The following is a 13,151-nucleotide window of genomic DNA, read 5'->3' as shown; positions in this document are numbered from 1 at the left end:
CTCTTTCTGGACAGTGCTGATTGGCCCTGTGCTGATCAGAATTCACAGGGGACACAGGATGAGCAGGGGCTCAGGGGTCACAGGATTATCAGCATCTCGGGGGGTCACAAGGGACAACATGATAATTAGTGGTAGAGGGGTCACAAGATGATTAAGGGTCAGATTGAGATTCAGGGGTCACAGACATGGACATAGGATGATCAGCAGACTACAGTTACAGGGGACACTGTATGATTAGGGGCTCAGGGGTCACATGGGACACAGGATGATTGCGCTTCAAAAGTCACAGTGGACAACAGATGATTAGCGAACTTTGGGGTCACAGGATGATCAGGGTCTCTGGGGTCTCTGGGGTCACCCTCTCTCTTTTTCTCTCTCCTTTCTCTCTCTCGCTCTCTGTCTACATAACATAATGTGTAAATCTTTAAAAATATTAGGTAAAAATTTACATCATAAACATAAGGGTCAGTGACAACTATTCCATCTTCCATTGACATCATTGCTGCAGCAGCACTAACAAAGGCACATATCTTTTGCTGACTTTCTGACTTGCTGATTTTACATAGCACACGCCCAGCTATTGATTGACAGATGGGAGTGTGTTATGTAAAATACACTGAGAAGGATAGAAGGTACACGGAGTCATGGGAACTGTAGTTCCCTGTGGGAGATGCAGATCCTTGCACATTAGAAGGAAATGACATGCTAACTCTGCAGAAATCCTCCCACCATCCCTAGCATTATCTAGCAGAGAAGGACTGGTGGAAGGAATTAGATACCCCAATTGCAGCTATATGGTAGAAAAATAATAATTCCAGTTATTCTGTTTATTACCATGTGTAACTTTCAGACATTTATATGAGAATTTACTTAAATGTTTATGTTGTCTTTAGTTGTACTTTAAGGTTATTTGCCATAGCATATTCTATATGACAGTACCTATAGGAGGCTGTGTGATCTTTAATGACAACTGTGATCACCACTTAGAGAGCTGCTCACATCTGTCAGTCCTAGGAAATGAAAGTGTTACTAACCCACAACAGTAAAATCAGTGTGTATATGCAGTAAAGTATGCTTGTTATGTTATACTCACTGTGGAACCTAAGGGGTTAATCCTTTGCATTGGGTAAAAAGGCTGCTTAATCCTGTATGCACAGATCCTCCTCTTCTTCCATTGACTCCAGAACATGTCCGAATAATATAGAGCCTTTGGAGTCAGGCTGCACATGCTCAGTTTGGTGTGTATTGCTAGATGGTTTTTTTTTGTTTGTTTTTTTTGGGAGAGTACATGGGATCAGCGCAGCCAATAAGCACTGTCCAGACAGAGGGTCAGGGGTCCTGGATTCTGATAGGACAGTTCAGTACAGTATGAAAACTCCTACAAACTTTACCAGAAACTGATAGAAGCCACAAGACTGCTACATACCGCTGATGAGAAAAGGAATTTATCAGTTTAAATTTACTAAAATAATTGCATTTCCATGTCCTGTGTACTGTGGGAGACCAGATATAGTGAATGCAGGATCCTGGGTTTAGTAACACTTTAATTCTTCAGAGCAGGTTGCATTGTGAAGGTAGATCCAGGCTGCAGAAACCAACTGTGTTAAAAAAAATCTATGATGCCTCAATCAGTGAAGGCATATGTAGTGCTGTTAAATCAGCGGAACTCCAGATCCCTGGAAGCAATGTATTCTCTGTAAAGGTGAATAAAGGCTCCAACAAGCATGGGATTTTTCTCTGGCTCCAAGCTCTTTTCTTGTTTTGAAGTGTATCCAAAGGCCTTTTTTTGCATTGAATGGAGCAGGAAGAAGGTTCAAACACCTGCCAGTTTTAAAATGCTGTCTGGGTCCCATTGGGAAGGTTTACCTTAACATCCTGGCTTGGAGACACAACAAGACATAACATATGATCCAAAGTTAGGCAAATGCTCTCCACACGGGTTAAAATCTGATTAATTAGACAGATTAAAAGATGATTTATCTTTCAGCTGGTAATATAATATCATACGTACATAACAATTCTATGCAATTTAGTGTTTTCCTCCCATTCAATGGGAAAAGTCAGGTATTACATTTTTTGAATATTTGCAACTAAACCAAATGGCAGTGCCCCTAGATACCCTGTTGATGATTTTGGCACTGAACAGACAGCTTAGCTACAAAGGTCTTTTTTATTTTGGGCACATTCATGCTTGTGTATTGTGGCACTGACAACACACTTTGTCACAACACATGGCATTGCACCTGTACTGTGTATGGTTCAGTGTGGTGCTATTCATTGTGGATGGCACTCCAATGCACTGAATAGTACAGGGCAACACACAATACACTGCAGGGCACCACAATGCGCATAGATTTTATTTTATTTTTTGCTAAAACAGGGTGATGTATAATTGTTCATCCTTTGTGGTGCATTGGCAGCCCATTCATAATGAATGGACTGCCCTAATGCATTGCATCTTAAAATGTGCCATCACATTTTTAAATGCACCACAATGGATTGGATGAGTGTCAATGAGCCATTAAAGTATAACTAAAGGCAACATTTTTAGATTTATATAGGGTGGTGAGGGGTTAGAACCACTCTCATTTTTTTCATTGCTGTCGGTCCCTATAGGGGAGATTCTCTCCCACTCTGTAAGGGGCTTATTCATTTAGAAACCATTAAAAAAAAAAAAGAAACCATTCACACTTATGCTTTGTGACAATGTGCTTTGCCTCAATATATGACAACACACCTGCTACGTGAATGTGAATGGAACCCCAATGCAGGGTACAGTAGAGTGTACCACATGACCCACCACAGTGCACTACATTGTAAAAAAAAATGTCATGTGCATTTTTTCATCTTTTGAAGTAGGCTGTAATATATTATATTTTTGTTATTGAATTTAAATATGCTCTATTACACTTTCACTGCCTCCAGAGTGAGGGACCACTTGGCATACATCAAATCATGCCTATTTTTGAGTACATGGCTTTATACTGTGCAATAAAACAGCTTAACAAAAGTGGTGCTAAGGCCATTATACCAAGTAGATGAATCAATCACTTACAGAGTGTTCACCCAGCTTTTGTTTTGTTTTTTTTTTCATGTCATGCTGTGCAGTTGCTCAGTGTAGCCAGGATGCATGAAATAAAATTGTTTTAGGTTACCATATGTTTAGGAAAGCCTGTCAATATTATTTTACAGTGCACACTATAACAATACAATGACATACGTTGGTTTCTTAGCATGCCAAAAAATTTGTTTGCAAATGATTGTTTTTTTTTCTGCTCAAAGATGCCAAATGTTGATTACCACATGTCCATTTCTATTGCTAATGCTTGTACGTAGTCTCATTAATTTTAATGGACATATTTGCTTCCTTATGTGACAATCTACCAAGGACATTTTCCTAATTAAATCTCCAAGTTGGATTATACCCTGAAGCAAGTGCTAGTATCCATTGAAGTTATTGTTTGACCAAATGAGTTTGCTTAGTTTTAAATGTGCAAATGCGCTGCTTTCAAATCCTATTGTCATTCCAGTAACACCTGCAAAAATGCTGCTGCAGTAATTATAATCCAGCCATCATTATCCTTTTGGAAGCACATGCTATAAATTCACATCTGACATCGTATTGCTTGCGATGGATCAGATTTGCAAAAGAAGTGACAAAATAAACTAGACATATTCAAATTTAGTCTAAACTATATTCATGGAAATACCAACATAATGTTTGTAAAAAATCACTATGAAAGAAATATATTGATGATAAGAAGAAACTACTTTTCATTCAACCCTGTGTGTGTAAAATGTATGGAATATGAAGAAACTGATGCGCCTAAGGAACCCCAATTAATTATACTTTTGCATAATTAAAGGCAAAAGTATAGTAATCCTTTAAGTCCCCCCAGCTCAATTCTTGCTCACCTGTCAGTGCACCTGCTATATTCGCTCATCAGATTTTGCTTCTTTTTCTTTTCTTTTCTTACTAATAAGGTCTGTGTGATAGAAAATCAAGAGCCACTAATGATGTGAAACAGCCACAATGAACCTGGTAGCCACATACCATGTCATACGGTATATGCCTAGGTTTAAAGATAAATCTGAGAGCAGTGTTCTTTATTCATGGCAAAATGATTGGCTTTTCTTCAGTACACACAGGCAGGATAAAATTTAGTTGCTAGCCTAATATATTGCACTATTAATAAATCAAGAACCACAAATGATGTGGAACAGCCACAATGCACCTGGTAGCCACATACCATGTCATACTGTATATGCCTGTGTTTAAAGATACATCTCAAAGAAGTGTTCTTTATTCATGGCAAAATGATTGGATTTTTTTCATACAAATGTGCAGGATAAAATGTAGTTGCTAGATTTGCTAATGTATTGCACTATTAATACATTCTGTAATCACGTCGGTAAATCCTAATGTGACATACTGTAAACTTCAGTAACTTGATTAACACTGTTCATAACAACTGTAAGAGTTTAAATCCCTTTGCAAAGTCTTTAAAACCCAGTTCCACATACCTACTGTTGCATGAAGCAGAACAGCCCACACAGTAACACAAATTCAAAATATGTTAATTAAAGCAGTAGTAAACTTGCTATTTAAAAAAAAAAAAAGGGCCCCAGGTGGTCAGCCCCGGAAGGATTTACTCCCTTAATGACCAGGCCATTTTTTGCAATATGGCACTGCGTCGCTTTAACTGACAATTGTGCTGTCTTGCAACGCTGTAACCAAACAAAATGAATGTCTTTTTTTTCCCACAACTAGAGCTTTCTTTTGGTGGTATTTGATCACCTCTGCGGTTTTTAAAAAAAGAGCAACAATTTTGAAAAAAAAAATGTTTACTTTCTGCTATAATACATATCCAATAAAAACAAAAACTGTATTCATCAATTTAGGCCAATATGTATTCTTCTACATATTTTTTGTAAAAAAATCCCAATAAGCGTATGTTGATTGGTTTGCACAAAAGTTATAGCGTCTACAAAATAAGGGATATATATAGGGACTTTAATGGCGATGATCTGCAATTTTTAGCGGGACTGCGACATTGCAGCAGACAAATCTGACCCTAAGTGACACTTTTTGGGGACCAGTGACACCAATACAGTGGTCAGTGCTAAAAAAACACACTGATTAATGTATAAATAACACTGGCAGGGAAGGGGTTAACACTAGGGAGTGATCAAGGGGTTAACTGTGTTCCCCTAAGTGTGTGTTCTAGCTGTGTGGGGGATGGTATCACTGGTATAACACAAAGATCGCTGTTCCTGATTACTAGGAACAGCCGATCTCAGTGTTGTCGCCTATCAGAATGGGGGTCCGCCTTGTTTACACAGGCAGATCTCTGTTCTGCCTCTCTATGGACTGATCGCGGGTGGCTGGTGGACATCGAGTCAGCCGGACCCGCGTGAGCACGCGGGCGGTGGGCGTGCGCCCACAGTATCTCATGCATGAAATGACAGGTACATCGTTTCGCGCAGCTGGACCGCCATGCCCAGAGTATATGTGCGGTGGCCGGTCCGGAAGTGGTTAAGCCACAATGTGCTAGTATGCACGGCATACTAGCACATTATGGCATACTTACCTTAAAACTAAGCCCTCCAGCTGTGCGTTGTCACCACTGACAGGACTTCTATCTTCACCCGGTCTTCCTTCTGCATTCGAGGGCTGCGGCCGATTGAATAGGTGAGCTGCTATGATGTCACTCCTGCGCATAGCTCTAACGGGACGCACAGTATGCCGTCCCTTCAGAGCATAGGCACCAATGATGTCACTGGCTGCATTCCGTGTGATTATCTCCTAAACACCCCAAGTTTAGGAGATATTCCCTGTACCCATAGGTAAGACTTATTATAAGCTTACCTGTAGGTACACATTGAAAGTACAAGTTTACTACTGCTTTAACAAACTAAATGTCTTATCTGGAAATCTTCATGGACTTGAATGTGTTTGACGCTAATGCCGCGTACACACGGTCGGACTTTTCGTCTACAAAAGTCCAACGGACGCTGACGGACTAAAGCTGGCTGGTAATCCGATCGTGTGTGGGCTTCTCCGGACTTTCAACTGACTTTTTCAGCCTCAAATCCGACGGACTTTAGATTTGAAACATGCTTCAAATCTTTCCGACGGACTCGAGTCCGGTCGAAAAATCCGCTCGTCTGTATGCTAGTCCGACGGACAAAAACCCACGCTAGGGCAGCTATTGGCTACTGGCTATCAACTTCCTTATTTTAGTCCGGTGTACGTCATCACGTAAGAATTCGACGGACTTTTGTGTGATCATGTGTAGGCAAGTCTGTTCGTTAGAAAGTCCGCCGCAAGTCCGTCGAAAGTCCGTCGAAAGTCTGTCGGACAGGCTGTCGGACTTTTGTAGCTGAAAAGTCCGACCGTGTGTACGCCCCATAACAGTTGAATTGATTTTATTCATTTTTTCCTTAAAAAAAATAAATATCCCCATGCTACTTTTGATGTCACTCTAAAAATAATGATGAGCCCACTAGAGCAGCTCCACTGCAAAATGTTCATTCACAACACATAAACTACCAAATAAACAAATAGATATAGTGAACCGCTCAGTTCAATACATAAAATGTGCTCCAACCATCTGTGAAAATCAAAAAAGGCTTTAAAACAATAGTTTGAAAAGAATTTAATTTTAATTGTAATTTAATTTAACCACTTCAGCCCCGGAAGGATTTACCCACTTTCTGACTAGGCCATTTTTTGCAATACAACACCGCGTTACTTTAACTGACAATTGCGCATGACACCTAACTGACACATGCGACACTGTACTCAAATAAAATGTATGTCCTTTTTTCCCACAAAAGAGGTGGTATTTGATCACCTCTGCAGTTTTTATATTTTTTGCTATAAACAAAAAAAGACCAACAATTTTGAAGAAAAAAAATATATATTTTTTACTTTCTGCTATAAAATATACCCAATTAAAAAAAAATTTAAAAGTCTAATTTCTTCATCAATTTAGGCCAATATGTATTCTGCTACATATTTTTGCTAAAAAAAGCAAAACAATACACGTATATTGATTGGTTTGCGCAAAAGTTATAGCATCTACAAAATAGGGGATAGATTTAAGGCATTTTTTTTTTTTTTTACAAGTAATGGCGGTGATCAGTGATTTTTAGCGGGACTGCGACATTAGGGCAGACAGATCGGACACCTAACTGACATTTTTGACACTTTTTTAGAAACCAGTGACATTATTACATTGATCAATGCTAAATATATGCACTGACATTGTACTAATGACACTGGCAGGGAAGGGGTTAACATCAGGGGCGATCAAGGGGTTAACTGTATTCCCTTAGTGTGTTTACTAACTTCATGGGGGATGGGCTGCTTGGGACAACACTCATATCCGTCTTCTTGCATAGCAGAACGACAGGATCTCTGTGTGATCTCTTGTCAGAACAGAGATCTGCCTTGTTTACACAGGCAGATCCCTGTTCTGTCACTGCAGGGAATTATCGCGGGTGGGCGGCTGACATCGAGTCCGCCGAACCCGCTGATTGGCTTCTCCCGCTGGCCAATGGGCACGTGCGCACACCTCCGGCGGTGCACGCGCGCCCACAGAACACTGTGCACAAGTCCAACGTACACCTACAGCGATTCACGCAGCCGAGCCACTGCGGCGGCTCGGCGGCAAGCGGTTAATTTCATTTAATTTTATTTTTATTTTATGTTACAAAGCAAAATTGTGTGTAAATAAAAAAATGTTATAGGTGAGTTGAGTAACATGTAGGAATGGCATCACTGAAGCCTGTGGGCACACAACCTCTACTAGGATCAATTCTTTTAAACCAAACAGTCCCTTGAATTCCTTATGAAAACTTGGTGTAGATTACTATGTGTGGAAAGTAGGTAAAAAACAAAAAGCCACCTCTTTGCCTCTGTTGCCTATAGACATATGCCCACTATACCTAATGGTAAATGTAGGGCAGAGTGTGTGCTAAAAAAAAAGAGAATTTAAACCAGCCTCATGTATCTAATGTCTTTATTGCTCCTGTAAGCATTCACATTATTTTTTAAAATTTTCTTAGCTGAACTAAAAATGTGCGTAACAATATCAGGTTTCTTGTGGCAACAGAAACACTTTTCATGTTATCTTACTTTGGTAAGGATGGCGTACTATCTCATTTTGTTCTTTCTCTTTACTTTCATTTTATTTCTCTTTAGGGATGTATCATCACAGCAACAAGCTAAATGATTCTGCTATGGAAGAAAAATAATTCGATTTTACCACGTTTATACCAAGAAGCAAAAATCATGAAGACTTTTGCCAGCCTTCAGGTATTTGTTTTGGCCTTATTTTCCAAAGGAGTTTTGCTTTCTTCAAGTGATCACAATTTTGTGAGGAAAGAAATAAAGATTGAGGGAGACCTTGTCTTAGGAGGTTTATTTCCAATAAATGAAAAAGGCACAGGAAGTGAAGAATGCGGCAGAATCAATGAGGATCGAGGTATCCAGCGTTTGGAAGCCATGCTGTTTGCTATTGATCAGATTAACAGAGACAGCACACTACTACCTGGAGTAAAACTAGGCGTTCATATTCTGGATACCTGTTCTAGGGACACCTATGCTCTGGAACAGTCACTGGAGTTTGTAAGGGCCTCATTGACCAAGGTGGATGAGGCAGAATATGTTTGCCCAGACGGCTCACTTGCCATTCAAGGGAACAGCCCATTACTTATCGCTGGAGTCATTGGTGGCTCCTATAGCAGTGTCTCCATACAGGTAAGTCACTTTAAATCTTGTTTGGTTCTTGCAAGAATAAGTAATATATTTAAATGTTCTCTGGTTTACATTGAATAAATAGGTAACTTCCATGTTACAACAATTTCCTTTAGATGTCATACACAAAATACATATATCATTGGTGTGGGCCATACTAACAGTAAACTTTTTGTGCTAGCTGTGCATTTTACTGAATTGCACATATATGGAAAATCATATTCAATGTCTTATTTAAAAGTATCTTGGTATTCTTGCACCATAATCAATAGTTAAATTTGCACTTTCCTTTATCCAGGCATAAGGTCCTGCTCTACCCAGATTTAAAATGCAGTGCACAGATAACAAATAGCATATTTATTATTCTAAGGAACATAACAGAAAGTGGCCCAGTACTGTAAGAAAAAATAGCAAAGCTACCAGCAAATCCTTGGGTGCTCTTAGGTCAATAAAAGGAACACTGCAAGGTACTTCAGTTTTAGAAATATTTTCTTTATATTTTCCATTAAAACTAAAAAAATAGCTAGTCTGCTGACCAAACAAAACAAAAAAAAATGTTTTATGTCTTACTCTTCCACATATGAGTAATCTAAATAAGGATAAGCACCAAGATTTTCTTAATACACGGAATAATGTAAGCTACCATCTTGTGTGTGGTGACAATATGTTAAAGTACTGAACTAACTTATTTTCATGCACATTGTCAATTTCTCTACATCTCCCCATCTAACCTAACTCTTGCATAACAACGGGTGTTAAGATTTTTGCATGATAACATTTGGAAGCATGATCATGGACATGCTATACAATGCAACATTACAAAGTGATAAACTATAAATGGATGCTATCACCAATGTTTAAATTGTCTACATACACACAAATGGGTGACCAGACCCAAAACATGGGTAGATTCTGGAAAGTCTTTAAAAGATTTGACCATGACTGCATATCAGCAATGAATCCAAAGACTCAAAGTCATGAAAAAAACAATACATGTAAGAAAGTGCATACAGGGGTAAATTAGTTCATGAAGCAATTTATTTTTTAACTTGGTCTTTCTGACAAATGAGCTGCCTGTGGTTACCTTCAACAAATTTTAATTTGCCTGTAGACTAATCCAAACTCTTTTTGAATCTCTTGTTTTATCCCGTAGATAATTTCCCTCTCTCTGTCTACCCACCTTGGGATTTTGAGTGTTGCAATCCACATTAGGGTGTCTGGTATAGAAAATAAATGACAATTCCAACAGGGTTGTTGAGACCACATGATAGGAGCTGTTGGTACAGATATGACGGTTCAGCTGACCTACCTGAGAGGTACCTAAGAAGCCATAAGCTAGTTTTCTTGTATCTCCTGTATTCTTACAGAAACTCTCTAACTTTCTATCAGATATTAAAATAGACAATTTGGTTTTATTGGTCATTTCAGCTACTCAACATACAATAATCACTGAAAACTAGCAGTTGTGATATTTGTAAGTTATTTGTAAACAACAATACAAACTGCCCAAGTGACTTCAGCCCCATTGCCACATTTATCACCAACATCATGATACAGTAACTACAATAAGTACATTGTTTGCTCTTGCTTTTATGCCATACACTTTTTAACTGTCACTTAATAGTACTGAAATTATATGTATCAGACAACAACATAATGCTGACACTGTTTGAGTCACTACAGATGTTCTATCAGTGATACTCTCTCATCCAACAGAAATATCCCAAATGACCTCATGAGAAATTTTGGCTGAGAGCTGGATGTCACAGAAGGACAAAACTAAAATATGTTTCTAATTTCAGGTTATCCCTGTGGAATATAGACCTACAGCTTGAAAAATGACAACACTTACAGAAAATCTTTCAGGGAATGTAACGCTCGATGAACCATGTGCTCCCTTAGTACAGAGCACCATTTTCACTTCAATTAACTCAAGTTCACGTAATTGACATATTGGAACGCAGACAGCTAGTACTTCCTTGGCCACCAGACACAAACAAAAAGCAGTCATGTCTTTAGAAGCCGATATCTTTCAACATGAAAACATATGCAAAGTATATTATTAGTACTTCCTAGAAATATTCAAAGGTTTTTTGCTACCTGTTGATAATGATGATAAAGTGGTCATGTAACTAGTAAATGTAAACAGATTTTAGGAAACTTCAATCATCCAGTCAGGTGCCAGAAAAATTCTGTTATCCTAATCTCCCTTGGATATGACTTTGTATTCAGAGTGAGCACAAATTCTTCCATCTTATTTGATGAGCAAAGAAACATTCGCCTTAAGTGTATGAATAGCCAATACTTTTCCTTGTAGCTGTGGGTAGTGTAGAAAGGTATTATACCCCTGTGGTTTATTTTTTGCTGTCTGTGTCCCTTTGGCAAGATTTTCTCCTCACTTCCTGTCTTAGAGATATAACAGGAAGTGAGAGAAAATCTCTGCAAAGTGAGGGGAATTGCCCTTTATACATTTTTCTACAGAACAAGTGTTCATATTGGAAGATTTACACACACTTCTTGTTTTGATGTATTTTTAACTTTGTGAGATATTCTATCACTTTCACTTGGTTATAGTGGGCAGGTCTATTTTTTCTTTTTCTTTTATCATGATAATTATTATTCTTATACAGGATTAGCGCTTTACAACATGAGGGCAGACAGTACAGTTACTAAACAATTCAATACAGGAGGAATCAGAGGGCCCTGCTTGTTAGAGCTTACAATCTAGGAGGGAGGGTCAAGATATACAAAAGGGATTACCTGTGGGGGATGATCTGATGAAGAAATTAAAGTACAGTTGTTAGGTAGGGGCAGAATAGGCTTCTCTGATGGAGGGATTTCAGGGATCGTCTAAAAACAAACAGAGTAGAAGATAGTGGTAGGGAGTTCCATAGGATAGGCGAGGCTTGGGAAAAGTCCTGGAAGCGAACATGGGAGGAGGTGACAAGGGAGCTAGAGAGCAGAAGGTCCTGGGATAAACAAAGAGAATGAGTAGGTTTGTTTTTTGAGACTAGGTTAGTGATGTAGCTGGGGGCCGAGTTGTGGTTGGCTTTGTAAGCTGTTGTAAGTATTTTGAATTTAATTTGTTGGGTGAGCAGAAGCCAATGAAGGGATTAACAGAGAGGAGTAGCAGACACTGAATGATTGGTAAGGTGGATGGGCCTGGCAGCAGCATTTATGATGGAATGAAGGGGCGATAGCCTATGTAAAGGTAGTTCCGTTGCAGTAGTCGAGGTAGGAGATTACCAGGGAAGGAACTAGGAGCATTGTGATGTCATTAGTTAGGAAGGGGCATATTTTGGACATATATATGAGAGTACAGGAATTAGGATTACCTAATGTATAGATCAAACAATTGAAATTAAAATTTGATCAATCAAAGTCAATGTTCCAAATGTTATTTTAAAGGGAAAATGCAGCCAAACAGCTAAATACACAGTTGACATACATAAATAGAAACACTTTTGCCTGACAAAAATGTATATTTTATTCAACCAAACTATTCACACCAGTCAGCTGCATTGCATAGCCAGAAAGATAAAACCACAATCTGCAACTGTGGATCACCAGCTCAATGAACTGAGTACCATAGTAAACTCACCTCCCATTTCATATCCCCTCCATGTTAGATTAACAGTACTGAGAACAGCTATAGAACCATTACTGACACTTAATATTCCACTTTTTACAGTTGTGTTCAGGAAAGCAAAAAAAGTGAAGCTCCAGAAAAAAAAAAGCTAAATCACCAATGCTTTCAGAAAGAACCCAAAAAGAAGATTGTAGGAAGATAATATAAAAATAAATGCCAGACAGACAGTTACACTAGGATCATTTTGGGTTTGTTTAAGATTTTTTATTGACTATATATCTGCAGTAATATGTTTTTTCCTTTAATTTACGCTTAAACATAAGTCTGTATGTGCAAACAATTAATACAGGTACATATTTTTAAAAGTTGATTGTTCAACCAAGAGGCAAATGAACACGCAAACAGTGTAGTGGGTTTATTTATGTGAGCAGAGCAGACACTTCCTCCTTTTTTTCAATACCCTATTGTTTGTTTTTGTTTTTTGGGAGGAATAATAGGTTAATGGCAAAGAGACCCAACTGGGCCAATAGACTTTTGCTTGGATCAAATTGTTGAGGAGTCTAGTCACTGATATTTTAAGGCCTGACAATTTGGATTTGACAATAATCATCCTATGTATGTGAGTATCTTAAGATAGCTAAAAAGCATCTCTAAATGCCATCATGCTAAATCTAAAAAAAAATAACAAAGAATAACCCATTAGGGATCGTATACCAAATTATATATTATTAAGGAGATTTAACTTTTTTTATTTGACATGGTTACTATTGTCACCTGGGTTGTAAAGTGATAGGAAAC

At 38.4% G+C, this 13,151-nt stretch overlaps 1 protein-coding gene across 3 annotated transcripts in view; it reads left to right on the top strand.

Moving 5' to 3' along the window:
- Positions 1 to 13,151, top strand: part of GRM3 (glutamate metabotropic receptor 3) — a 433,119-nt gene that overhangs the window by 282,843 nt on the left and 137,125 nt on the right. For all 3 annotated transcript variants that reach the window (XM_073619541.1, XM_073619542.1, XM_073619543.1), the window contains exon 2: positions 8,210 to 8,767. In XM_073619541.1, the coding sequence (XP_073475642.1) occupies positions 8,237 to 8,767 (531 nt within the window). In that variant the 5' untranslated portion in view covers positions 8,210 to 8,236. The remainder of the gene's footprint in view (positions 1 to 8,209; positions 8,768 to 13,151) is intronic.

This window comes from Aquarana catesbeiana, linkage group LG03 (assembly GCF_042186555.1).
Source record: "Aquarana catesbeiana isolate 2022-GZ linkage group LG03, ASM4218655v1, whole genome shotgun sequence".
Classification (NCBI taxonomy): domain Eukaryota; kingdom Metazoa; phylum Chordata; class Amphibia; order Anura; family Ranidae; genus Aquarana; species Aquarana catesbeiana.
Note: the sequence above shows the minus strand (reverse complement) of the source record. Positions and strands in the feature narration are given on the sequence as shown.